This window comes from Cryptomeria japonica, chromosome 1, assembly GCF_030272615.1.
Source record: "Cryptomeria japonica chromosome 1, Sugi_1.0, whole genome shotgun sequence".
Classification (NCBI taxonomy): domain Eukaryota; kingdom Viridiplantae; phylum Streptophyta; class Pinopsida; order Cupressales; family Cupressaceae; genus Cryptomeria; species Cryptomeria japonica.
Window position 1 is genome coordinate 425,198,328 of NC_081405.1, and position 26,541 is coordinate 425,224,868.

Sequence of the window (26,541 nt, forward strand, 5' to 3'; positions counted from 1 at the left end):
GGAAGGTGCATTTGAAATCCTTAAGAACTTTTGTAGGTTTTAAAGAATCATTCATTAGTGACACTGGGCCCTCAAATTTTTCCAAGAAAATAAAAAATGAGAGCATCTATACCATCTGGACCTAGAGCTCTGTCCCTTTTGAGCCCAAAGACTGCTGCCCTGACTTCCTCACTCGAGAAGATTTGGAGGAGATCATCATCATCTTAATGGAGGAGGGAAGAAGAGATCTCAGCTAGAAGGCGGATCTTAGCATTAAAAAAGTTAGAAAAGCAATAGAGCTTCTTTTGCACTAACCTGACAAATCCTCTGAGCTTCCACTATTTTTGAAATTCTGTTGGCCTGCCTCTTAGCAACTGTTACTGCATGAAAGTATTTAGAATTCTAATTTCCTTGAAGAATCCAACAATCTTGGGATTTTTGATTCTAGAAGGTCTCTTCTTTTACTAGGCACTGATTTTGCAGGGCTAGCAATCTAGTTTTTTTCTTCTAGAAGATCATCAGACAAACCAAATTCAGAATTCTTGAATGGTTTTCGTAAGTTTCTCTAGGGAGGCTTCTATAGCAATCTTTTCTTCTAATTTTTTTTTCTCCTTATTGCACTTGGAAAAGTTTTGTTCAAAATGCTTCAGTTTCCTAGCAAATCTTAACATAGGTGTACCTTTGGAAATAGGGGAAGATATTCACTACTTTTTAACTAATTTCTTAATATCTGGGTGCTGTAACCTCATGAGCTCGAATTTGAAGGGAGATTTGACTGGGGCCAAGTCAGGCAGAAATTTCAAACAAGGAGGGTGGTGGTTTGAAACAGCCACCAGAAGAGTGGTGGTTTCAGATACCCACTGGTTTTGAAGCCAATGAGGAGAGACAAAAAACCTGTTCAGCCTTTCAACTACGTAACAAAAGCCATTATTTTTGTTATTCAAAATTCAAATTACAGGAGCTTTTTTAAGGGATAAGATCCAATATATTTATCTTAACCAGAAACTCCTTGAAATTTATTTTTGAGTGTCCCTCTGAACATCACCTTTTTATCTACAGGACCTTCTATGGCTTTGAAATCACCTCCAAGAACAACTTTGGATCATAAAGCAACGCAAGATGCCTTGATAATTCAACCCAAAGCCTCTGTTTTTATGAGGTTGTTAGGGCCATAAACATTGAAGAAAACTCCAGATATATTGTAGTTGTAGGACTTGAATGAGCAGCAGATCCAGTTAGGGGACTTGGTTAGTAGAGATATTTGAATTGATGCTGGATTCCACAAGATGCAGAAGCTCCCAGAAGTGCACTCTGCCATGGTTACTAAGCCCCGACAGTTTTTCCAAGAGGTTTTCAGAATCCTGGCAAACTATTCTTTAGAGAATTTGTTTCCTTGGAGGAGACTGAAGTCCATCTTACTACTAATAAGCTGGTTTTTAACCAACCTCTTTTTGTTAGGGGCATTGAAACTCCTAAGTCCTAAGTTTCCAAGAAAGACTAATTTTGGAGGGTCTTTCCTTCTCCACCCTTTGCTGCTTGAACTTTTGAGAAAACCATGTAAAGTTTTTTCATGATCCTTATTCTATTTCTTCCAAGGATTTCCGAATCAATCTGTCAACTTCTGAATTCCTGTGTGTTTTCTTCTTTTCCAATGGTGGTATACGAGAGGGATTTTTTGTAGTTAGATAACACACAATGCATCAAGAGATGCTTCCCTCTTAGGGTTGACCAAATATTGTTCTAGCTCATTCTGCTCTTCTGTAGCTGAGGCATTGTTCTTTGAGGAAATGTAAAGCAGGGAAGTGTAGGCTTTTTTGGGGGTGGCAATCCACCTCCTCCCTTTGTGACTCCTAAGGAGCAACCTTTTGAGATTCCATAAATGCCTTCTAGAATGCTACTTCTCCCACTAGGATCCAGTCATGATGTCTGGCTTTGAAGAAGAAACACTTGAGATCTGAAACTTCTTTTGGTTTCCACACCTTGTTGACCATTACAGGCGCCATTGCCCTCATGCTTAACCAAAGGCAGTTCGTGCTTCTTACAGTTCTTAGCCTCTTGCCTCAATATATGGCATATACAGTAACAGAAAGGAATGGCTTCATAATCAATTTCTTGTGCATAAGACCCAAAAGAGATATCGAAACCTTCTTGGGGAGAGGCAGATTGAAATCCTGAGCAATATTTAAGGTAGCATAGACCATGGGATTTGTTCAAGGAGCGGTAATCTATATCAGTGAGGTTCTTCAATCTCTGATCAATGGTAGATAAGCATTCTCCACCCCAGAATGCCAAAGGAGGCCTGTAATGGTGGATCCATACCTTTGAATGAGCAGAGGGCAAGGAGGATCCAGAAAGCTGAGGAATCCATTTTTGAATGAGAGGTTCCATTCCAGGGTTTTAGGATTTACTAAGGAGAGAGCCTCCTTACATTTCTAAGATGAAGAAGAATCCAAAACAAAATACCCTTCAGCATGAAGAAGATTTGCAGAGAAGAGTTCCATTTTTTGGATACCCTTTCTTGAACAGAAATAATATAGAGCCAATGTTCTTTGCAATGCCCTATCAGAGCAGTGTTTCTAAACTTCTGGATTGCTTCATTAAGTAAGGAGGCTGCAATCAGGCAAAGAGGTGTTTAATCAACAACAAATGTACATTTCCTGTGGAGTTCCAGACGGGGATGGGCCAGGCTTCTTTTGATGCTGAATAGTGTTGTATTAGCTCCTGTTACTGTTTAACAAATCTACTTAAAGACGAGTGAAGCAAGCCAAAAGTTTCTCACTTAGCACCATTTTGACTCATGAAATATTCCTTTGATGAGATCCGTGAGGTCCAAAGTCAGAGAACCTGTGCGTGTTTAGAGAAGCATCACATTCTACCAGCGCTTCAAAATGCCTCAAGTTTTGTTTCATATTGTGACTTGTACAGATTAATAGAGTCACATTCTGCAGGAAGCAAGCCAAAAGTTTCTTGCTTGGCACCATTTTGAAATTGTGGAATATGACTTTGTTGAGACGTGTGAGGTCCAAAGTCAGAGAATCTGTGCTTGCTTAGAGAAGTATCGCGCTCTACAAATGCTCCAAAATGCCTTGAGCTTTGTTGGATATTGTGTCTTGTGCAGATTGATAGAAGCACATTCCACATGTCCCTCTACGGCTGTTGTTTTTGATGGTTGGAGCTCATTTTAAAGTTATCCTTTCAACTATAATTCTTTGCTGAGTGGATGTAGTTAGTCTAATTATTCACTTCTTTACTTTTATTTTGAGAGCAACTGAGAATTTTTTATTTATATATATGGAAAAGCCAAATATATAGGAACACACGGGTGAATGAAAAATTACCAAAAAATTACTTAATGCACTAAGTATAATTATTTGCAAATATTTCAAAACCATTGAGTCTGGTTCAAAAACCCATGGGCCCAAATTTTATGAGTAGTTCCATGGTGGCAAGTGGTTTGGTATTAGAGTTGCATATGAATATGGACACGACAAAGTTTCAAGATTACCTAATATGAATATGGCAGTAAATAATCTATAAGCAAATTACAAAAAATATTTGAACAATAATAAAAATAGAAATTGCCATTAAGGGTGTGATGTGCTGGTCAAAATTTGGTGTTGTTGTTCCCTCCAATGTTCAAAACTTCAAACACTCATGGGGTTGTTGAGCTCACAGGCTTTGTTCCCTTGCTAGGCTGCTGAGCTCGCAAGCTTGGACCATTTGCATTAATGCAGGGGTTGAGGTCCCCTGTTTGTGGCCTCAACTGGTTTGGGCTGCACTAAAAGGTCTCAAGGTACCGATATAAATAAATTATAAAAAACCTTAAAAAGAAAAATATCAGAAAATTTTAAATGTGAATTAGAAATAAAATATGTAAAGATTACTAGTAATTTGTTCAAAATTTGCAAAAAAGAAAAGAAAAAAAAGGAAAAAAAGAAAATAAAGAATGTTGAAAATTAAAACATTGCATAAAATCAAATGCATATGGAGAAAATATAATTTATTGTTTACTAATGCTATTTTAATATTATATTTAGAGTTTATTTCTTAGTTAAAAAACTAAACCAAATAATTTAACATAAACATTGTATATTATATTCAAAATAAATAAATATAAAATGGAATCTAGTGAAGGCAGGGAAAGTGCAAAATGATTGAAGCATCTGAGAAGCAAAGCAGAAGATAGAAGAATGAGGGAGTAAAGACAATTGATAAAGAAGCATCAAGATTCGCGAACAATATGGTGGTAAGAATGGAGAAAAATTCTATAGGGAATGAGGGTGGAAGAAGACAGGAATGTGGTTTTGTAATGACGAGGAGGAATTTCATGGGAGGCAACGAAAGAATTGCATGACAATTACAAAGCTTTGGGAGCATTTGGAATCCCATGAAGTAGGAGTTGTGTTTTTGCATTATTTAATATTTTAAATGTGGTTAATTGTCCGCCCCTCCATGAATGTGATGCCACCCTTGCGGGAGTCCATGAGATTCCATTGAAGACACACTATGCCACTTGGCAATTGGATTACAATTGGTGTGAAATGGGGGTTACATAGTAGATTAGGAATAGCATTTTGAATGGTATATTTTGGGCAGTGTGTAAGAGTAACTTAGAAGAAGAGTTACATCTTCCAAGTGGATTGCCTTGTTTGATTGTTAGATTAGTCAAATAGTGGGAGTTACATTTCTATGTAAGAAAGGTGGCGCTTGGCTCTAATAGTTTTCTTGATCATGAGTTGGACCTCCTCTTTGCTGCTAATGGTTTAGTGGAAATCACAAGTGATTTCTTGAATTAAACCTATAAATATTGGCCTTGAGAATATTGGCATGTTATTAGAGTGTTGATACTACTACTACATCATTTGGTGGATCAACTTATACAGCTTGTTCAGAGTTAATTTAGGGAGATCTACATTTGAGGTTGGGCTTTTTCTTGAAAGGGTTTTCCCAAGGTACACCTAAGTTATCATTACCATCATTAGCTATTCTTGTTACTTTCTTGAAATGTTTTTTCAATTATTTTAAAGTCCAAATTTTTAATTCAGAACAATGAGATACAATCAGATTTATTACATATTTCATGCATAGTTCCCATACTTGGACTTAAATCCAATTCAATAGAACCAAAATTTTCATCTTGCTAAAAATCGATAGAAAGAAACTCAATGAAAACTTGAGAAAAGTGCAACTTAAAAGTTCTTAAATATTTTGCTGATCAATTTCCTACCATCACCTAATTGTGTTTTAGGCGACTAATTTGACCTCCCTTGCTATTTGAAACCCTTAAAATTGTCTATGTTCTATTATGGGTGCAATTTCATGTTGATTGCCGACAAACAAACACTTAGTTGTGGAATTTCATTGCATTGGTTTGGGGAATAAAACACTAATTGCATGATTCCCTATTTGACGCCAACATAATGCTGCTAGTTGTGCAATTTTCTTGTTTATGCTTTCAAGAAAGTCTTTGACCATGTGATTCCATGCTCTTTACTGTTTAGAATTGTCACAGGCATGTGATTTGATGACCAGTTGATAGTATTGATGAACGGACATGATTTTAAGTTGTTTTGCCATTGTTTAGTTTTTGATTGCATGACTAGGGTTTTTTTTAAGTGTGGCACATGTTTTGCCTTCAAACTCATTGGGTACTTGTGTAAGTTAGAATGCAAAAGTCACCAAAAATTTATCCAAAAAACCTGGTGAGTAATTACTAGAAAACTTGTGGTTCAGAAAAAATTGCAAATACTTGGTGACTAGCCAAGTATATTGCGAGTAGTTAAACTATGATTTTATGCTCTTAACTGAATATAAACACCATATAATCTACATTTGTTATCAGATCTTGTGTTGTCTTGACTCTTGACCCTGTGACGGAGGGGACACTTTTCTTGTGTTGCTTTCTTTGCTTGTAGTGGGAGTACTTGCATATGGTTGATTCCAGACATGATAACCAAAAGTTATGCCCAGCACCCTCTGTTGATTTTAAGGTAGTGCTCGTTAACCACAGGCAAACATCATATCTGTTGCCTTCCCAACCATAGACGATAAGCTCTTATCGTCACCCCCGAGCACGCTACATAAATTTCTCACCATCAATTGATCTGCTTGTACATGGATTCGATCTGCTTGTACATGGATTCGATCTGCCTGATTATGATCGAACTTGTTGCCTTATCTTTGTTCCAAAGAGGGAAGACCACGTCCATATATATCCGTCAAAAGGAGATATCCAAGAGTTGGCTCTCATCAAGGAGGCATGACCTTCATGAAGCATCACATGCCTTCAAACGAGGGGTGGCGGACTTTAACCAAAAGTCGGCCTCTTTGAAACAAATCCGATAAGTCAAACTCGATAATGTATGTTTAATCATTAAACCTGATAATGCATATGTGACTTAATAAAGATATTAACGGATTAATATAAGTTATAGATTCATCAAATGTGTAAGGCCAATAGGCCATTCACACATTTGATCTCGCTGAGTCGGCCTGTAGGATTTCTACCGATGCTATATCATCAACACCTTGAGGGTTGAGATTGATAAGTTAGCAAGCAAAATTTGGAGTTCTAGAAGCTAAGAATGGAATATCTCCTGGGGGAAGAGATTAATAGATTGCAGTATTTACTATTTACAACACAGTTTTCATCATGAATTTATCAAGATGATTTGGGAAAAACTTGATAGAAAGGTAAGAAGCACTTTTAGGTTTCCTTTCTGATACCATTTTAATAAATATTTCAAGGAAGGCATTGTACAAAACTTGTGGAATAAGATTGCTGAATCGTATCAAACTAAGAGTTTTGTTAATAAGTTGTTTTTTGTAAAGAAAACGAAGGAGACTCCATAAGTGATCATTTAAATACATTTAATGTGATAGTGAGCTAGTTATTTTCCATAGAGGCAACAATAGAAGAAGATGATAAATGTATTACTTTACTTTGTTCATTAACTATTCATGGAATAATCTCATTACGACCATTAATGGTATAGCTTCTATATTAAAACTCGAGGAAGTTGTGTCAGGCCTACTAGATGAGTAATTAAGGAGAATCCATGCATGATGCCTCTAAAGATGCTCCTTATATAAGAGGTAGGTCTAAAAAGATGGGGTAAAAGGAAATCAGGGGATAAAACGAACTTCAATCCAAAGAGTAGGTCTATGTCGATGGGTAAGACTTAGAATAAAAATAATAAATAGGAATCAGGGGATTTTGCTTTATGGTCTGACATTTTCTTCTTTTTGCTTGTTTGAATATGAATAAAAATTTCTAGTTATTCAAATCTGTCTTAAGATGCACTGTTGACTGTTACATGCAATAAATGTTGATCTTCTGGGCGAGTTTCTCATATTGCCAGTATATTTGCTGTTTTGCCTGCCTTTATTGTAACTGACATTAAGAAAATTTCTCAGCTTCGTGCCGTTTTGAGAACAACCATTCTGGGACAATTGATGCAAGCATCAACCTCGTCGTCTGGTGCAAGAATGGGCAAGCGCATTGATCAGACACTTCAAGATCTTGGGGTACACTCTCTCTCTTCCCAAACCAGAAGAATAATCTATTTTTTATGGGCTTTTTGAACCCACCAATGATTAAAGTGAAAATGTTTGCATCAGTTTTAGTTATCTAGATCTACAATCATTTTTTATAAAAGAAGACTAAAGGGTTTGGCAGGATAGTTCTTATAGAAAAGCAAAGAGGACCTAGCCCTTTTTTTATATGCTCCTACTATGGAAGGTTTTTGATAAGTATTGTTGCTGTGTGGGAAGCTGGGTACTAAGAAATCATCTTTTTTCTTCACTCTTGGAGGGAAGTCATATTATCTATCTTTAGAGAGGTGTCCCGTTTTGTATGCATTGTATTATTATGATGAATATGCAAGAAAAGGTCCACCTGTTTTCCTGCTTCATAATCCTTCTTAAGCTTTAGTTATGTTTTTCTATCTTTCATGTATTCTATTTACTGTTATAAATAGCTAAATGTTAGACCACATTATTTCTGGAACCAATTTGCTCTTATTATTCTTGGTTCCTAGTTTTCTGGTGTTTGATTCATGTCCAATGCTAATTAGAGCATTATTAATTGATGTGGATTAGGTGAATATCATTTGCAATGATATCTGTGGGAATTAAAGGCTGTCGATTTTGTATAGTAAATTCTTTTGCTGGATAGAATCATGGTCTTTATGTTTCCTTATAAGGTTGGGTTGTGTGTTACCATTAACAGCATTGTTTAACTTTAGGACAATATTTTTTTGTGTGTCTCTAGAGGCTTTGGCAGTCATGCATAATTGTACTAGTTGCTCTTAGTCTTGTAAATAAACTTCACATATGTTGTATCATGATCTATACATTATTTTTGGATAGGTATCGTCATGTATTTATGCTATAGGAAGAATTAAGCTATTTCTTATTATTCAATTTCAACATTGCATGGGGAGTAAAATTTACCTCAGTATAAGTTGTATATGACACAAATTTTCATAAAATTTCACAGCTAGAATTTTTCACCAAAATAAAATAAAATAATCTGAGGAAAGTATTAGCAATTATTTCATCATATCCAGATACTAATCTATCAAGGTTGCTTCTAGTGGGAGAGAAATTGGCTCTATTTGGGTTTGGCCAAGACATTGATTTCTTCTTTAGAATTTCTTATTGTAACATAACATGGGCCTTTTGCTGAGACCTTCCCTGTTTAGATTGCTCAGACGCCAATCGTTTCTTGCAATCTTTCTTTATATGACCAAACTTGTGATAGTAGTTGCATATAATATTCTTCTTGGAGTTCTCCTAATATCACTAGTGGAAGTAATATTGAGTGTCTCAATAAAATGCTTTTAGGATCGAGGCAAGCTTTTCAGCGTTATCACCACCATGTCTTCTTCCTCCATTTTGCGATCAATATCTTCTAGCTGATCGTGTATATGCTTGATCTTCGTAAGAAGCTCTTGCAGAGACATCTTATTGTCCATCATTATGGAAAACAACATGTTCCTCAGAAAGAATGCATGGCTTTTGTCAGACGTTTCATGAAGGTCCTTTAAATGTTGTTAGATCTTTGGAGCAGTCTTACCAAATGAGACTTGAGGAAGCTGATCATTAGTTACGGATAATTTGATGAGCATGACCGCTTCCCTATTGCGCTCATCATATTTTTCTTGATCTTTTCCTGCTGCTGAAGGTCGAGTTGTACCTTGAATGACCTCATCGAGACACCGATATTTGAAGATAGTTAGCATGCGCCATTTCCACGTGTTATAATTGCGGCCATTGAACTTCTAACTGCTTTTCAACATAATGTTCGTCAGAGACGCCATCTTGCTAGCTGTCCAATGCACAAAAAAACCACTGCAAAAGTTTAATGGATTGGTCAAATAACAGTCAACCCAACATCACTTGCACAAATCTCAAGGTGCACGGATTCCAAGGAGCAATTCAAAAAATAGAACCCTGATTTGTATTCCAAAAAAATCAGTCAAAAAGGCACAAGAAGAATGAAGTGTCAAAACAAATATATTCCACGGGTCTCAAAAAACCCTAGCCATAGGTACACACTCAGCAGCCACAAACCCATGACCTTTGCTTGCTGATAAAAAGCATAGAGTTCTAGAAGCCCTCGTCGCTCAAAGAGGGGCATGAAATCAGGCACAAACTTTGAAGAAAATGTCTGAAAATCGTAGTAGAACCAGAAAACCCGCAAAGAGGAAGAAAACAGCAATGATGAAGAAACCCACGACATGATTTGCACAGAAACCCATCACAGTCGCGACAGAAAATAGAATGCAAGGCACACACAAATCCATCGCAATTTTAATTAAAAACCTGTTGTAGCGCAGAGAAAAAGAAACCCCCATATGATTTTCTTTAGAACAAAAACAAGCTGCAAAATAAATGAAAAAACTCGCGTGATTTTAAGATGAAAAATGACGTGGCTCAAACTTACAGACTCATGAATCCGTTTTAGAACCTGCTAAAAGACACCATAAAACCCACAGATTTCCTCAGCAAATAAATCCGCGCGATTCTTTGCTAAAAAGAACCCACGCATATGAACTACAATCCCTTGATTTTTCAGAGACTCAAACTCTTTGAAAAAAATTCTAGAATTTTATTTTGACAAATTTCAGAAAGACAATTGATCTATAAGAAAACCCTCGATTTTCTTTAAAAAACAATTAAGACTTGTGAAATTTTAAAAAAAATAAATTCTAAAATCTTCGCTTGCTTCGATACCATGAAATGGCAATTGCTTAATTTATCAATGAAAACAAAGTTGTACATAAAGGCAATTACAAGCCGATGTTTCTAAAAGAAACAATTGTAAACAGAAGCAGAAATAGAAACAAACTAAAATAACTAATATACACTAAATGACCATTAAATAGTAATTATACTCTAATAGAATACAGATTGACATCCAACAAAGCCATCTATAGAAAATTATTCAAAGCACTATGAACAATGTTCCAAGGGGACATAGCCCCACTCCTTAGTGCTCATTCCTTTTCTATTTTGCTATTCAAATATTGTTTCGAAGAATTTGGGCATGCCCCTATTTCTCATTACTGTATTTCTCTTTGTGTCCCAAAAAGGGACTTGGTGGAACACATACTGACATTGGTACTGAACATATTTGAAGCCATTGCAATTTTATTCTTTGCAGATTATAAATAGCATTAGCAAAATGGGATGAACAGAAAGAAAAATATGCAAAAGAGATATATAATGAAATCTTGAAAATGGATAACAGCATCAAAAATTTAAATTTCAAAACAGTATCAGATTTTAATAATATGTTCTGTGTAAATGTTTGTCAATAAGATGAGTAACGTGTTGGAATTTCAGTATGAAATAGTCTGTCAAGAAATTAAGATATAAGGCATACTGTCTAAAAGCATTTCTTATCTCGCTTTTGGTCAATTGTTTTTGGTAGTTGCATAGACAACACTGAGGACTTTTTTGGGCAACATACTTACATTGAGGTCAGTTGTATTTTACATCATGTCTTGATCCCTATTTTACATTTTGCTAATGTTGCTTTGTTCATTTTGCCGATGGTTTACAAAGGGCGATTTATGCTATTGCTCGTTTTTTTGAGTTTTCTTTTCTTGTGTGAACCTCAGTAAAACTAATGTCATGGTCTTCAACACTTAAAATGCCCTTTTCAAGTCATTGCTTTTCTACTAGGAGGAACTTGAGTAGATTACAATTTACACCTATTTTAGTTTCTTGATTTGGGACTCTCTTTTAGTTTGAAGTTTTCCATGAAATAGTGTCTTGGCAAGGGAGATGTCTTGATTTCTATCTTGGAACACCAATGTTTTCTAGTACATTTCCAATTTTCCAGTATATCCCTTGGAGGATGCTCATCTTCAATGTAGTCATTTGGTCTATGGCTCTATAGGTTATAAAGGTTTGGGGCCTAGTTTCAAACTAACCAAGTGGCCTCATATTATGTGGGTCTAGTGTAGTGTCCTCTATTTGTGAAAGCCCTAATTTAGCCCTAAATCACAATTCCCAAATGAGCAAGAGCAGGTTAGAGATATCTTTCACTTGGTTGAGGCTTTGCATAACAGGTTAGAAAACCATTTACAACAATAATTCATAAAGCAGATCTTTTAGTTAGGAATCATTGAAGCATATATCAGAAATATCAACTTAATCATAAGATATCTTACATATGTTTTAGGAAGATCAACCATAGGAGAGCTAGGATAAGTGACTCGGTAGGATATCCTAGAGATCCTCTACCCTTGGCCCACGAGCGGATTTACCATCCCTCTTGGCCTCATGTGGGCTGTGACATCCATATGAGGTGGTGTACCTAGCAAGGTGTCCTATACCCATCCTCCCTTCACCTTGCCATCCATCTCTCACTTCGTATGGTTGGACTTCTTGGTGTATTAATTCACCATGATAGAGGGATGAGGCGTATTTCACAATAGGGTGCCCCGGAAGCCCATCTCTTCTAAAGCCCAAAGGCCATACCCATTGTACCCCCTTGGCCTGGTGCGACCATTCGGTCACCACCATGAGGTGGCGTACTTAGAAGAGTACCCCATCACCGTTCCTCTCATTGTGATCCTTCATTTCTTCTACAATGGCTGGTTATAATAATCAGACAGAATATATATATAGAGCATCCTATATTATGTCAGATATCCTATATTAAACAGTCATAAGCAATAATAAAAGATGAATCAGCAATGAACAGATTAGAAATAACATGCATTATGCTATATTAAATAATCATAACAGCAATATGTTATTAGTCGGTAGTATGCAGACATTAATAGTATTCATTATGCCATATATGGGGAACTGTGATGTCCCCTTGTTGAAATAGGATTTATTAATAAATAATAATAATAAATTAAAACATAAAAGAATAAAAATAAAATTTAATATAATTAAAAAATTAGTTAAGTTTAATGAATGGTTAAAAGGCATGAAATGAAAAGTTGTGACTCCCTCAAACATGAGCTATAAAAGGGAGAGAAGAGAACTTCATTTGGAGAGAAAAGGGGATGAAGGAAGAAAGAAGGGCGCAAAGGAATTAAGGAAACATTAATGGGAAGAAGATAAGGAAGTGACTCTTTCAAAGGGGTAGCAATGATAATGGGTTGTGACCCTTTCGAATGGTGGTAATTGTGAAAGGTTGTGATTATTATGAAGAGGTGTGACTTGTAATGTCCCCTACTAGTGATATATTATACCCCTCCATCAAGGTTTGTAAGGTGGTGACTCTCCATCAAGGTGTGACTGTTTGAAATGGTATATATGTGTTTGTAACCAATCACATCTCTTCAGAAACTAACCACCTCCCTTAACTCATGATTATTAAGTCTAATTAATCCTAATGTTGGTTGATGTGATTGCACCTCCGTAACATAATTCTTTACTATGCCTTAATAATTCTGCTGCCATATTATCTTGCCTTTGGATCACAGTCTGTCTTTGCATCAAGGAGGTTTTTAGGAACTATGGCTGTCTTCTTATGATCGAACATATTAATCTTTGGCAAGAAAATCGTGAAGTCTCGTAATTGAGACGGTTTTGTAGCCAATGGTATTCCTTTGATTTGTTTTCCGTTTTTCTTCCTGCTTGAAGGTGGTAAATGGGTTGTTATTGTGTGGGGCATGACAATCCGACCTTCACAAGATTGCTTGTCCTCAAGGTGATTGTTTTAACTAAAATTTCTTGATGTGTGGATTTCTAACTAACCCTAGAAGATTTGTAATCTTAAAACAAGTTTTTTCTCATCAATTGTAATTGTAAGAACTGTGTTTGGTTGTTTCTATAGATATCCCCAACGAACTCTTCATACATTTAAATGCAATTTTGTCTTTTAAATAAACTCATGTCTTTTGATTTTCTTAGTTGTTAAGCATTAGTCTTAGGCACACATGAAAAGACATTAAGTATGAACCAAGCACAAAGCATACATGTAAAAATACGGAGCATACATATAAATAGATGCAGACATGAGGCGTACACACAAATACTGAAAAATAAATTGAATGAATGATTCAATAATCGGACAATTACATTGAATGATAGACACACGTATATATAGAGGTTACAAGATGATGTTCTAAATTAAGAACAAGTTGTTTAAAGTGAACTACTAAAAAGCTAAACGCTTAATAAAGCTTAAAAGCTAATTAACTAAAAAGAATAAGCTAAATGCTAAATAAAGCTTAAAAGCTAATTAACTAAAAAGAAAAAGCTAAATGCTAAATAACTAAAAAGCTAAATGACCATTAAACAAGGAACTAAATATAGGTGACTAAAATATAATTAAATATTCTAATACCTCCCTTAATGGTCATTCTATCTACTAACTACCCTACAGAAGACACTGCAGGTCTTTTGATTACAAATGAAAAGAACACTCTGCTGCGGTGGGGACTCTCCGTGGATTTGAAAAGTGTTAAGGACCAAGAATACCAGAATCCATCCAACCTGACGTTGGGTAACCAAACTGAAACCTGAAACCATTTTGAGGAAAAATCGGCAAACCCTCCAAAACTGAAGATACAAAATCATCATTTTTGTGGAAAAAAATGGTAAAAACCCTTGAAACGATTTTTGTGGAAAAAATCGAACCAAACCCGGAAACTTCGCATGGCAAGACCCAAAACACCACGTGGTAAAACAACAAACCTCACACGGCAAAATAACAGAAATCACGTGGTAAAACAACAAACCTCACACGACAAAATAACATAAATCACGTGGTAAAACAACACTCCCTGATTATTGAGGAAAAATCAAGCAAAACCCTCCCATGATTTTTTGTGGAGAAAAATCAGAAAACCCACGCAAGCTTTGCAGATGACAGTTAATAATTTTTAAGGAAAAAATTCTAAACCCTGTGAACAATTTTTGAGGAAAAAAAATGCGAAAACCTTGGGACCTGTAAAGACGAGGTTTGGCCTAAATCAATTTGATCAAGGCAACGATATTCAGATATCGTGAACATGCACTGTTTCCAGGTGTTGTGGCAGATGTTGAACTTTTGTCTGTGTTCCAACATCTTAAAGATGCCATCATGGAAATAGAATAGAAACAGCTGTTGAAAAAACTGAAACCTTTGGAGGAGAATTCTGGCACAAATTCCAAGGTGCAAATTTCGAGGTTTGGAAGAAACCCAGAAATTAAAATTTTCTGCAAACTTAAAATCTAAAATTTTTCCTGAAAATAAATTTTTTTTTTTTTTGCAGAAAATAAAAAAATACCTCAGATTTTTTTTGTAAAAAAACCAGAAAAATAATGACGATTTTTTCCCCCAAAAAACCGAAAAAAAAAAGGGGTAGAAACCCTAGGTCAAATGTATAACATAAACGGCACCCAGAAGACATCAAAATTCCCGACGTCCACAGAATTAGCAGAAATTGCTGACTGTTTTTAAATTCCAAGGCAAATTTGCTGGCACAAAATTCGAGGCACGAAAAACAAGGCACCCAAAAAATCTGAGACCAACCTAGAGAATCTCTCGAAAAATCCACCAAGAATCTGAAATTAGAGTGCAGATCTGACGGCTCAAAAATCGAGGCAAAGAAAATGATGCACCCAGAAAAATATGATGACGATCTAGTTGAGGTCTCGAAAAACCCACCAAGAATTTGCAACCAGAATAAAATTTTGACTTGAACTGAAGGGTCAGAACCCTAGTTGAAAATTGCAGAAACTCTAGGAAATTTTTCAATTTGCAAAAAAAAACCTCTAGGTTGCAGGCCTGAAAATATCTAGAACCCTAAAAAGACATGAACTGTTGCCCAACACAAAGAAATTTGCACACGAACTAGAAACCCTCGAACATAGTTGAACTACTCGCGACTCGGCTCGACTTGCCAAGCCCCTGGGAAAAAAACTCGGGGAAAACTCGGAAAAACTCGGCGAAAAACTCGGCTATTTTAAAAAACACACTTAAACTTAGTAAAAAATGCATTTTTTCTGCAAAATTTAATGAGAAGATGCATCCAATGAGTCAATAAATGATAACACAAAAGAAACAAGCTGATTCTAGATATATTTAAATGCAAAGTGTCTACAAAATCGCATCCTCATGAGGAATGCTAATGGCTGGAAGCCTGGAAGCAAAATAGTAAATTACTAAATAGTTTTTGTAAAAACAAAAGTAAATACATCATTACAAATTACAATTACAACTTCCTCTTCCCAACTCTAGCAAAAATTTGGGGAGAGGTAGAACTAGAGGGTCTAGACTGTCTAGTCGTATAAGTCTGTTGTGGGCGTGACTGTGCCTCCTCGCTCGGTATGGCTGATTGAGACTCATCCTCCATCCTAGATGAAGCTATGTCTCCACCTGCTTCTGGCACTGGCAATGAATACTCATCCTCATCCTCCTCAATGTCATCCAGCCTGAAACCAAATCCACCCCCCTCCTCCATAGCCTGCCTCTCCAAATCAGTGATGTCAGTGTCGGAAAACAATGGACGCTGCTCCTGTGATGTCCAATCACTGTAAGGATCTATATCATCCAAGTCAATTGGACCACCTTCTAGTTCCTCTACCTTCCTTACGCGCAATCGAAGATTATATTGCACGTAGACAAGGTCATTGAGCCCTTTCTGCGCTAATTTGCTCCTCTTCTTTGTGTGGATTGCTTCAAACAAGCTCCAATTGTGCTCACAATTGGATGAATTGCAAGGTTGACATAAGACTTTGAGGGCAAATTTTTTGAGATGTGGGGTGTTTCCACCCCAATTTTGCCACCAAGCATCTGCAAAATAAATAAAATGGAAAAGTTAGAAAACAAAGAGAAAAGAGAAAACATAATTTATCAATCATTTTAGTCTTTAGATCCCAAAATCCAAATGGCAAATGTTATACCTGGGGTTTGAGTGGTTCTTCCTCTCCTAGCCAACTCTGAAGAGAATAGCTTACTCCTTCCTCCCTCATAATTTTGGAGCTCACTCACAATGAGGTCTCTCTCCTCAACATTAGGTACCATCCTCTCAATGCATGTATTGAGGCCCTCCATGACTTTTCCATTCGATTCTGAGTAAGAACCCCCGAACCTAAAACGAGGGTTGAGGAAGTACCTTGCTGCATGAATGGGTTGGTGGAGCTGATTGTTCCACCTCCTATCAACAATTTCCAAAATGGGACCAAATTTGAGCCTATCCCCCTTGTAGTAATTTTTGATAGATTCCTTGGCCCTATCCATGGCCTCATAAAGATATCCCATTGGGATTTTATCCCCATCCACCAAGCGAAGAACTCGAACCAAGGGCTCTAACACCTACAATTGAAAAATACAAATTACAAAAAGATTAAAATTTAAATAATGAAGTTACAAATTAGTAATGAGAGACTTGAATCAAGAATAACTAAAATTTAAAAATTAAAGTTTTGAAGTAACAACCTTCACAATCTCTGCAGCCCTTTGTGCAAATTGGCTGTCGAAGACTATGCATGCGACAACCTCTCTTTCAGGCTTCTTTGAATAAGGTGAGTTAAGCCATTCTCCACTCACAAACATTTGTTTCAAAGAAGTCAATGCAGCAAGAAGGCTTTGCAACGTCAAGAAAATCGTTGCAAGCCTTGTGACACAAGCTCCCACCAAATCTTTCCCTTGGGTGTGTTGTCTCATCAAATTTAGGACCCAAGGGTGATTGTAAATATATTTGGTGATCCTCCTTGCTTCTTCCACAACTGGAGTCACCCACTCAAGTTTTCCTATGTCCTCCAAAAGAAGGTCAAGGACATGTGCTGCACAAGGTGTCCAAAAAAGAGTGGGGTGCCTCTCTTGGAGGATTCTTCCTGCAAAAGAAGAATTTTCTTAAGAAATATGCAACCAAGTAAAAGAAAGCCACAACAAATGAAAATATTGCTAATGCCTAAAGGTGATAATTTAAAAGGATTCTACCTGCTGACACATATGCTGTTGCATTATCTGTGATGATTTGCACCACATTCTCTACCCCCACCTCCATGACGATATGCTCCAACATTCTAGCCAATGTTTCTGCATTTTCACCTTGCTGGAGGCATCAATAGATTTCAAGAACACTACATTCTCCTTGCAAGCAACCAAAAAATTGATGATGGTGCGGTTCTTGCCATCTGTCCATCCATCAGAAAGAATTGTGCAGCCATAATTTGCCCATTCAATTTTTTGATCCTCCATCACTTCTCTTGCCCTAGCAACTGCATTTGTGAGCAACCTGTAAGTGCAAAGTGAAATTAGGTCTTAGTACACAATTTTGATTTAATAAACAAAAAATCTAAAAAAAATTAAAAATGAAATCAAGTGGACTATGTAGTAATTTACTAACCTCCCACTCAAATCCCTGCGAGAAGGGGCCTTGTACCCCTTTCCTGAAACTGTGATAGCAGTCACCAAATTCAGCCAATAAGCATTCTCCGCCACATGCAATGTTGTTGAAGTACCAAAAATCAGCTACTGCAATGTCAGTTTTCTCATGTACCTCCTTATTCCATCCAGTGGCCTCTAATGATGGTTGTGCTCCAGGTGTGTTCCTGGGCCCAAATTAATCACCTATGGACCTTGATCGTGGTGATGGAATTGGAACAGTGCCAGGTACTCTACTAGAGGAAGCAGAAGCAATGGGCGAGGTGATGGTGGGTTTGCGGATACGTGGGCCATGCCGAGAGCCCAATATGCCCTCAAGTGCTTCTTGTTCCTCTTCAAGGTCAACAAAAACACCTTGAGATTCAGCTATGGCTGATCTCATGGCTAGCTTTGCCCTCTCCCTTTGCAATTTCTTCTCTTCCCCAGCTGCAAGTAGGGCATTCATTTGTCTTTTTATTTCTTCATTGGTCCCAGGGCATGCTCTAGCATCATGCCTATCTATTCTTGCAAGGTGGTATTTGAGGCGGTTGATGCCTCCATGAAGTATTTTCTCACACTTTATGCATATAACTGACCCAGGATCGGGTCCCTCATAGGCATACCGCCATGCCCCATCTCTAGCACCTCTAGGACGGGTGCCTATATATCCAGATGGGCATGGATCTAGTGGCCATTGCTCCCTTGCCATGATTAATACTTACTTAACCTACACATACAAAGTGAATTAAAAAATTAACATTTTAGTTAAACAATTTAGCAAACTATCTACATTAGTTTAAATAAATTTAGACATCATTCGAAGTTTTTTTTTTTAAAAAGTAGGGTTTGAATTTTTTTTTGAAAACTAGATTCTTCAAAAAAATTGTGAAAATTCAACAAAACTTGTCAAATCTAGTGTAAATCTTGTGCAAATAACTTAGAAATGATTCAGATTACCTAGGAATCATTTCTAATCAATCTAAATGCAACAAAAAATAAACAAATTGTTTTAAAAAAGCATAGAAAAAAAATAAAAAAACTTACCTGGGAATCTGATTTCCCCTTCAAATCCCCTTTAAATCCATTTGGAATCACTCAAAAATCACTCCAAATTACCTTGCAAGTCCTTCCAAGTCAACTTCCCTCTTCTCAACCCAAAACCCAATCAAAAAACAAAAAATGAATGCTGTTTTTGCCGTTTTCGGCTAATGAGGAAACACGGTCGAGTTTTTGGCCAAAACTCGCCGAGTTTTTGGCCAAAACTCACAAAAAACTCGGTGAGTTTTCCTTGCGAGTAGAAGTCACAACTACTCGCCAGGCTCAAAAACTCGGCATGTTTTTGACACTCACCGAGTTTTCGGCGAGTGTGTCATCTATGCCCTCAAAACCCTCAAAAAGCCTTCAAAAAAGCAAAATCGTTTTTTTATTAAAAAACAATAAAAAAAAAATTCTGGAAAATATTCGAAGGAGGAGGCCATGAATTGTTATTAAAAATTTCGCCAAACTTTAAAGAATCCCATCGACGCGCTCTAACACCATGAAAAATAAATTGAATGCATTATTCAATAATCGGATAATTACATTGAACGATATACACACGTATATATAGAGGTTACAAGACGATGTTCTAAATTAAGAACAAGTCATTTAAAGTGAACTACTAAAAAGCTAAACGCTAAATAACTAAAAAGAAAAAGTTAAATGCTAAATAAAGCTTAAAAGCTAATTAACTAAAAAGCTAAATAACCATTAAACAAGGAACTAAATATAGGTGACTAAAATATAATTAAATATTCTAATAAATACATGTGTTGTAAATCCTCGTTATTGACTAGAATGTATTCATTTGACAAGGAAACTTTGGGGTTGTATGAGTTGAAATATTACAATGTTAATGGAGGGAATCTTAGGAATAAGAGGGTGTCATGATTACTAGATTGGTTCCTCCACAAAGCTCCATTTGTTAATTGTCCCCTCTTCTTTTGATGGGCTGCTCTTAAGATTTTCTTTGTCATACATTGTTTTCTTGTTCGGGTTTCCTTTTGCTTCTTCATTTGATGTTGCCTGTATCATACGTATTTGGCTTTCCTTTCCACATATGTATCTTGGTCCCCACTTCTGTTTGCATGTGTAGCACAAGTGTTCATGTTTTAGGCCCCTTCGATTGCAACTATGCCCCGGCCCCCATGCCTCTTTGCATTTAAAGCATAACTTTTTCTCTTGGGTTTCATATTGTTTACAAGGGTGTCCTCGTTCCCATTTCTTCTTGCAATCAAATAATAGTCCTTTCTTCCTTAGTTCTTCTTGGTTGTCATAAGAGGGTATACTCTCTTGCGCTTGTCTTTCTCATAGGAGGGCTTATCTTTTGATGCCATCTTATTAAAGTGGTCCTTTTCCCTTGTTTGGGCAGTATCAAGTTGAGTGGCTTTAAGGATTGCTTTTTGGAGTAGTAGGATCCAAGGCTCTTACTAGACCTCGGGTGGTATTTGACAATCCTTCTATAGATAAGTAGATGAGCCTTCTTTCCGGTATTCCTGGTACCATAATCTTCAATGGACCATAATATTCTTTGAAACTAAGCCACATAATCTTTAATGGACCTCTCTTGCCTTATTCTTGTTAACTCTTCTTGTTAACTCTTTGAAGCATTTCTCGGGATGCTTCTGATCAAACCTCTCACTTAGTTTTTTGGTGAAGGCATCATAGGTTATTATGTTTTGGTGGTTTTGGGTGACTAAATCCATGGTACCACCATTCATGGGCTATTCCCTCTAGGTGTAATATGGTGAATTTAATGGCATTCTCTTCTAACATTGGGTTAATGGTATCTATCAAGCTTTTGGATCCATGTGTGGGCTGTGATCTTGATCCATCAAAGTTTGGGAGGGTCAATTTGCCTACCTTGTGCTGCAAGTCCTTGTTAACTTGGTTTCCCCCTCTTCTTTGTGTACTCCTAGTTCAAGCCTCACAATATACTGTAAAAGGGCTACTCCTCTTAACTTCTGGATCGAGTCTTGCATATGCTTCAGCAAAATGATCACAATCAGGATTTGTGTATCTATTTTCTCTTCTTTGCTTGTCGGCCCTCCCTTGGTTAAGAAGGGAGGCTGAGTTATTCTAGGGTTGGATCTTGATGTGGTGGCATTTTTAGATTGGCTTGGGGTGGTTTCCCTCCCGTTTCTTGGGTGAGGCCTAAGAGAATTCATGGTGGCATTTAGATTTTGTGAGGCTTGGGCTGTTTGTTCCATGAAGGCCCTAAATTCTTGTTCCATTTGCTCACTCTTTGGGTGGTCTTGGTTGTGGTTGTTGTTTATGGCAATCTTCTTCCTCTCTCTGCCTACAGTTCTCAAGGTTCTTTGGCTAAGCATCAACTATTCTTTGCCCCTCAAGCTGGCAGAATCATGCTCTGATACCAGTTGTAATGTCCCGTATTTGTGAAAGCCCTAATTTAGCCCTAAATGTAATAGGCAGACCTCTGGCCTAATTTTCAAACTGATTTTTTTGAAACTTCTGATTCAGTTTGTTACTTGGTTTATTTTTGTGTTTGAAAAGGTTTAGGATAGGAAGAGCAATAACAAATATAACACTGAATATTATTCTAACTTGATATTCACTCACAGCCAATAATGAACCAGTTACAAGTAAACTTAGACAACACAATGCTGGGAAATCATTAACAGTAAACTATTACTTTGAGTTTCTTCTTCTATAAATGTAAAAATTACAATGCCATTGCATAACCATTCACTGCTCCAGGTTTGATATTGTTTGCTGGGCTACCAGCATTCACAAGCCCTTGTGTCCACCTCATAGCCCTGTACGGCACTCACCCAAGCAAGTACGGCTCACACTGGGAAGTTCTGACTATGCTGCACCCTCCCAAAAGTTATATCAGACCTGTACAGTTCCAGACTGTTTCCAGACCTGCACTAATTGCTGCTAATGGTTTCAGACTGGTACGGCCTTTCCCAAGCATTTTCCAGCAAGTACGGCATCCTCTAATGTGTCTCAGATTGGTACGGCACCCCTTTTCAGCTTGTATGGCTCCCTTGCTCCAAATTTCTGTAAAGCGAATCCCCAGGCAGACTGAAAACTCATTCACATGGAAGCTGCAGATTATCTCTAGTCGAACCCTCCTGGCAACTGGATATTAACATTCGCGACTATCACAAACTTTTGATTTATCTTGAAGCTCAAATCAAAATCCTCCTGACTGTGTCTTTCAACAGCAAAGAGAATGTTAGCGTAGAGGGATTTCATCCTCCACGCCCAATAATCAGATTTCCAAGAAATCCAACAGCATAACATTAATCTCATCCAAAGCACGCTGAAAGAAGACTCTTCAATCTCTTTTATAACCCTTTCTAAGAGCTCATTCACTCCTCTTGTTAATGTGGGATAAACGAAATCACCCTTTTTGCCTGTAATGTCCCTACTATTTAGAGATCATTAACCTGCAAAACAGATTGTTAGAACATGACAAACATATATGTATATATAAGTAATCTAAATTATAATTTAACTTCAATGCTTATTTAACATTGCCCTTTCCTATAATTTCGAGATTTTTGCTTTTTCACCCCTATTTTCTCGCGATTGCTTTTTTGGCCCCTATTTTATTGCGATTGCTTTTCCTTTAATATTCTCCATACCATGTAACATGATTTTCCTTCAACTTAAGTCCCCAAAGACTCTTTTTTAATGTCTCCAATGTGTTATAGAATAAGGGGAACTCGTTTATTTAAATATTTCCTACAACTATAGACAATGCATTAATAATGTTAAATAATTAAATTTAACTTTATAAAATAACTTTATTAATGCATAATAAATCATATCAATGATAAATAAATCTTCTTGTCGATTTTAAACAATTACCATCGACATGTCACTGCCACTGGATGTCCAGCCATGTCCAGAATGACTTAGTATAAATAGTAAGTGTGTCCAAAACTGCCTCAAAACCCCTCAGAATGGCCTACAACTGAAACTACCTAGGCCAAATGGCCTCTAAGTCCCCTTAATGTCCTGGTTAACCTACGTGACCATGGGGAAATAGGCTAATGACAACATCATGCTATGAATGCTAGGAAGGGGACATTTGTAATGTCTCCTACTATTAAATTCTGCATAAGAACATTATCAGGCTTCATATATTAAGCATACATATTAAATACATCCCCATGCATACCACCAAGAACAAAGATGTTACTGCCTGTAACTTAATAACAGTTTTGATCTGATCTGATCTGTGTTGATCACACTGGAGGCTTTTGATTCCTTTCCTTTATATCTCTCAATGTGAGGGAGAGGTCACACCTCTTCATCATGTATGCCCTTTGGCAAGAGACACACCCTTTCCATTAGCACCCTTTGAAAGAGTGCAACTCTTCATTATTTCTGCCCTTTGAAAGGGGCACAAGCTTTCACAATCAGATCTGCACTTCTGAATCCCCTATCATCCCCCTCTCAAATGAGGTTCTCCTTTCCCTTTTATATCTCATGTTTAAGGGAGTTGCAACTTTTTATTGCATGTCTTTTGACCATTCATTAACTTAATCAAATATTAATTATATTCTTTTATATATATTTTTTTAATTTAATTTAATTATTATTATTTACCATTAAATTCTATTTCAAAGTGGGGACATTACAATATTACACTAAATCACAATTCCCAGATGAGTAAGAGTAGGTTATTGATATCTTTCACCTGGTTGAGGCCTTGCACAACAAGTTAGAAAACCATCTACAACAATAGTTCATCAAGCAGATCTTTTAGTTGGGAATCATTGAAGCATATAGCAGAAATATCAAATTAATCATAAGATATCTTAAATATGTTTGAAGAAGCTCAACTATAGGAGAGCTAAGATAAGTAACTCGGTAGGGTGTCCTAGAGATCCTCTGCTCTAGTCACAAGAGCAAATATAACATCCCTCTTGGCCTCATGTGGTTCATGCCATCCATATGAGGTGTCCGATACCCATTCCCCGTTTGCCTTGCCATCCATCTCTCACTTCGTATGATTGGACTTCTTGGTGTATTAATTTACCATGATAGAGGGACGAGTCTTATTCACAATAGGGTGCTCTAGAAGCCCATCTCTTCTAAAGCCCAAAGGCAGTACTACTTGTACCCTCTTGGTCTCATGGGACCATTCGGTCACCACCGTGAGGTGGCGTACTTAGAAGAGTACTCCATTGCCATGACCCTCACTGTAATCTCTCATTTCCCCTACCATGGCTGATTATAATAATCAGATAGAATATATATATATATATATATATATATATAGAGAGAGAGAGAGAGAGAGAGAGAGAGAGAGAGAGAGAGAGAGAGAGAGAGTCCTATATTATGTCGCATATCCTATATTAAACAGTCATAAGCAATAATGTAAGGTGAATCAGCAATGAATGGATTACAAGTAGACATTAATTGTATTTATTATGCCATATATATATATATATATATATATAGCGTCCTATATTATGCAGTAATATAAGGTGAATCAGCAATGAATGGATTAGAAGTAGACATTAATTGTATTGATTATGCCATATATGGGGAACTCATACCACAACCCAAGTATGGAATTGAACTGCTGTATGTTCAATCTCCTATAATTCCAAAATCTGATCTTATTCGATGATGATCCCTTGAATGCTGGCATGTTCTTTTTTATACCCCTCCATCAAGTTTGTAAGGTGGTTACTCTCCTTCAAGGTGACCGTTTGAAATGGTATATATTTGTTTGCAACCAATCACATCCCTTCAGAAACTAACCACCTCTCTTAACTCATGATTATTAAGTCTAATTAATCCTAATGTTGGTTGATGTGATCGCACCTCCATAACATAATTCTTAATTTGCCTTAATAATTCCGCTGCCATATTATCTTGCCTTTGTATCGCAGTCTGTCTTTGCATCAAGGAGGTATAGGAACTATTGCTGTCTTCTTATGACCAAGCATGTTAATCTCTGGGAAGAAAATCGTGAAGTCTCATAAATGAGACGATTTTCTAGCCAACAGTATTGCTTTGATTTGTTTTCCGTTTTTTTTCCTGCTTGAAGGGGGTAAATGAGTTGTTAATGTGCGTGGCCTGACATCCAGTTTGTGATGTCTCAATTTGCTATTTTATGCAAATGAACTACTCTTGAAATTGTTGTTTGTGATGATTCTGCCCAATCTGTTTTCCTGTGAGTATCTTCAGGCTTCCTATATTCTCAGAGTCCATTCCTTAGTGACTCAGCCTCACCGTGGGAGAGTTATCCATATTTGGTCCTTTTTTCTTCTAAATGATTGCTTTTTTGGGTTCCATTTGTTGTCATCTTGAAACTTTTCTGCTTCTCCAATCTGTTGACATTTCTATTGATCTGGTTCCTCCATTCATTTACTTGCTGGTTTCCCTTGCTTATCTTTCATTTAAGGAACCATGAACATGGAGTTCAGGGTTATATATATTGACTGTATGTTTAGATCATTTGGATGTCTCCTACACATTTGCGCTTCACCAAGTTGGCATTCTATGCTACACGTTTCTTACAAACTGTAGATGCTGTTGTCATTCAAATGAACTATCTATAGGATCATTGATCATATAATTCGAGAATTCTCCTTGGCTAGCTTAGAGTGTGCTCTCCATAGTTACAAGTTGACATTGACAAACACATTTTGCGGGGCAACACAATTTGCAAGACTCAGACAATTATCTATCTTCTTTTTTTTAATATCTAGAGGTGCTTGGCTTCTTTTCTTCAAGTGGATATCGTTTGGATTTATTCAGATTCTTTTCTTCAAGTGGATTTTATTCGGATTGATTATTTTCTTCTTTCAGCACGCTATAAGCTTTTGAGACTGTAAATGCTTGTGGAATATGTTTGATTTACATTAAATGGGGATAGATTCATAAGATGATGTTCCTCTGCATGATTTACTATGTGAGCATTGTAGCCACCAGTCTCATTCTAGGTGGTGTGAGTCTGCTTCATGTCACCGCCAAGGTTCTCTCCCTTCTTTGTCTGCTTGGTCACAGAGGCATGCACACATTATGAGCTTGTTCTTTATCACCAAAGGCTCATTTGTTGTTAATATTAAGACAGACTCTAAAGGAGAGTGTCTGACTTCCTCTTATGATTGTTCAGTTTGGCCCCCTCAGCCCTTGACACCGACCTAAGAGTATTTGGATATTATCTAATCCTACATCAGACCTGTTGTGGTGATAAATGCTGATTTTTTTGGTCCTTTTCGCCCAAGCCTTGTTATGCATGTGACATTGCTGTCTGTTGTGATTATTTGCTTTCATCTTTGCCAATGGAATGCTTTCTTGAGTGATCCTCTCACAAGACTATATACACTTGGCTCCTAAGATTTGGGGTTTAATTGTTTTAGGTTTACCCTGTTGTTTAGTTTTGTGTATTCTTAGTACTTAGTCATTTGTCTGTAATCTAGGTTACCTTTACAGTGATACTTATCCATTGAAATTCAACATATTTTTGGAGTTCCATTGATTGACTTTTGGTCATCTGTGAATATTAATATAATTTCTGAATATAAATACAATTTTTGTTTGGCTGCATCCAGGATTTATCTGATCCCAAGGTCCAAGTAACTATCATATCTATATCTTTGTCCCAGTGATGTAGCTTTTAAGTGATTAGTTTGCAGATATTCTTTTATGGATCCCAATTGGTGCCTGAAGAGGATTGGAAGCAACATAGAGCATTAGTA

The 26,541-nt window shown here is 36.9% G+C and overlaps 1 protein-coding gene across 4 annotated transcripts in view; it reads left to right on the forward strand.

Annotated features, from left to right (window-relative positions):
* LOC131065155 (SWR1-complex protein 4) overlaps positions 1-26,541 on the forward strand; it is a 120,091-nt gene that overhangs the window by 42,498 nt on the left and 51,052 nt on the right. For all 4 annotated transcript variants that reach the window (XM_057999601.2, XM_057999607.2, XM_057999615.2 and 1 more), the window contains exon 11: positions 7,396-7,506. In XM_057999601.2, the coding sequence (XP_057855584.1) occupies positions 7,396-7,506 (111 nt within the window). The remainder of the gene's footprint in view (positions 1-7,395; positions 7,507-26,541) is intronic.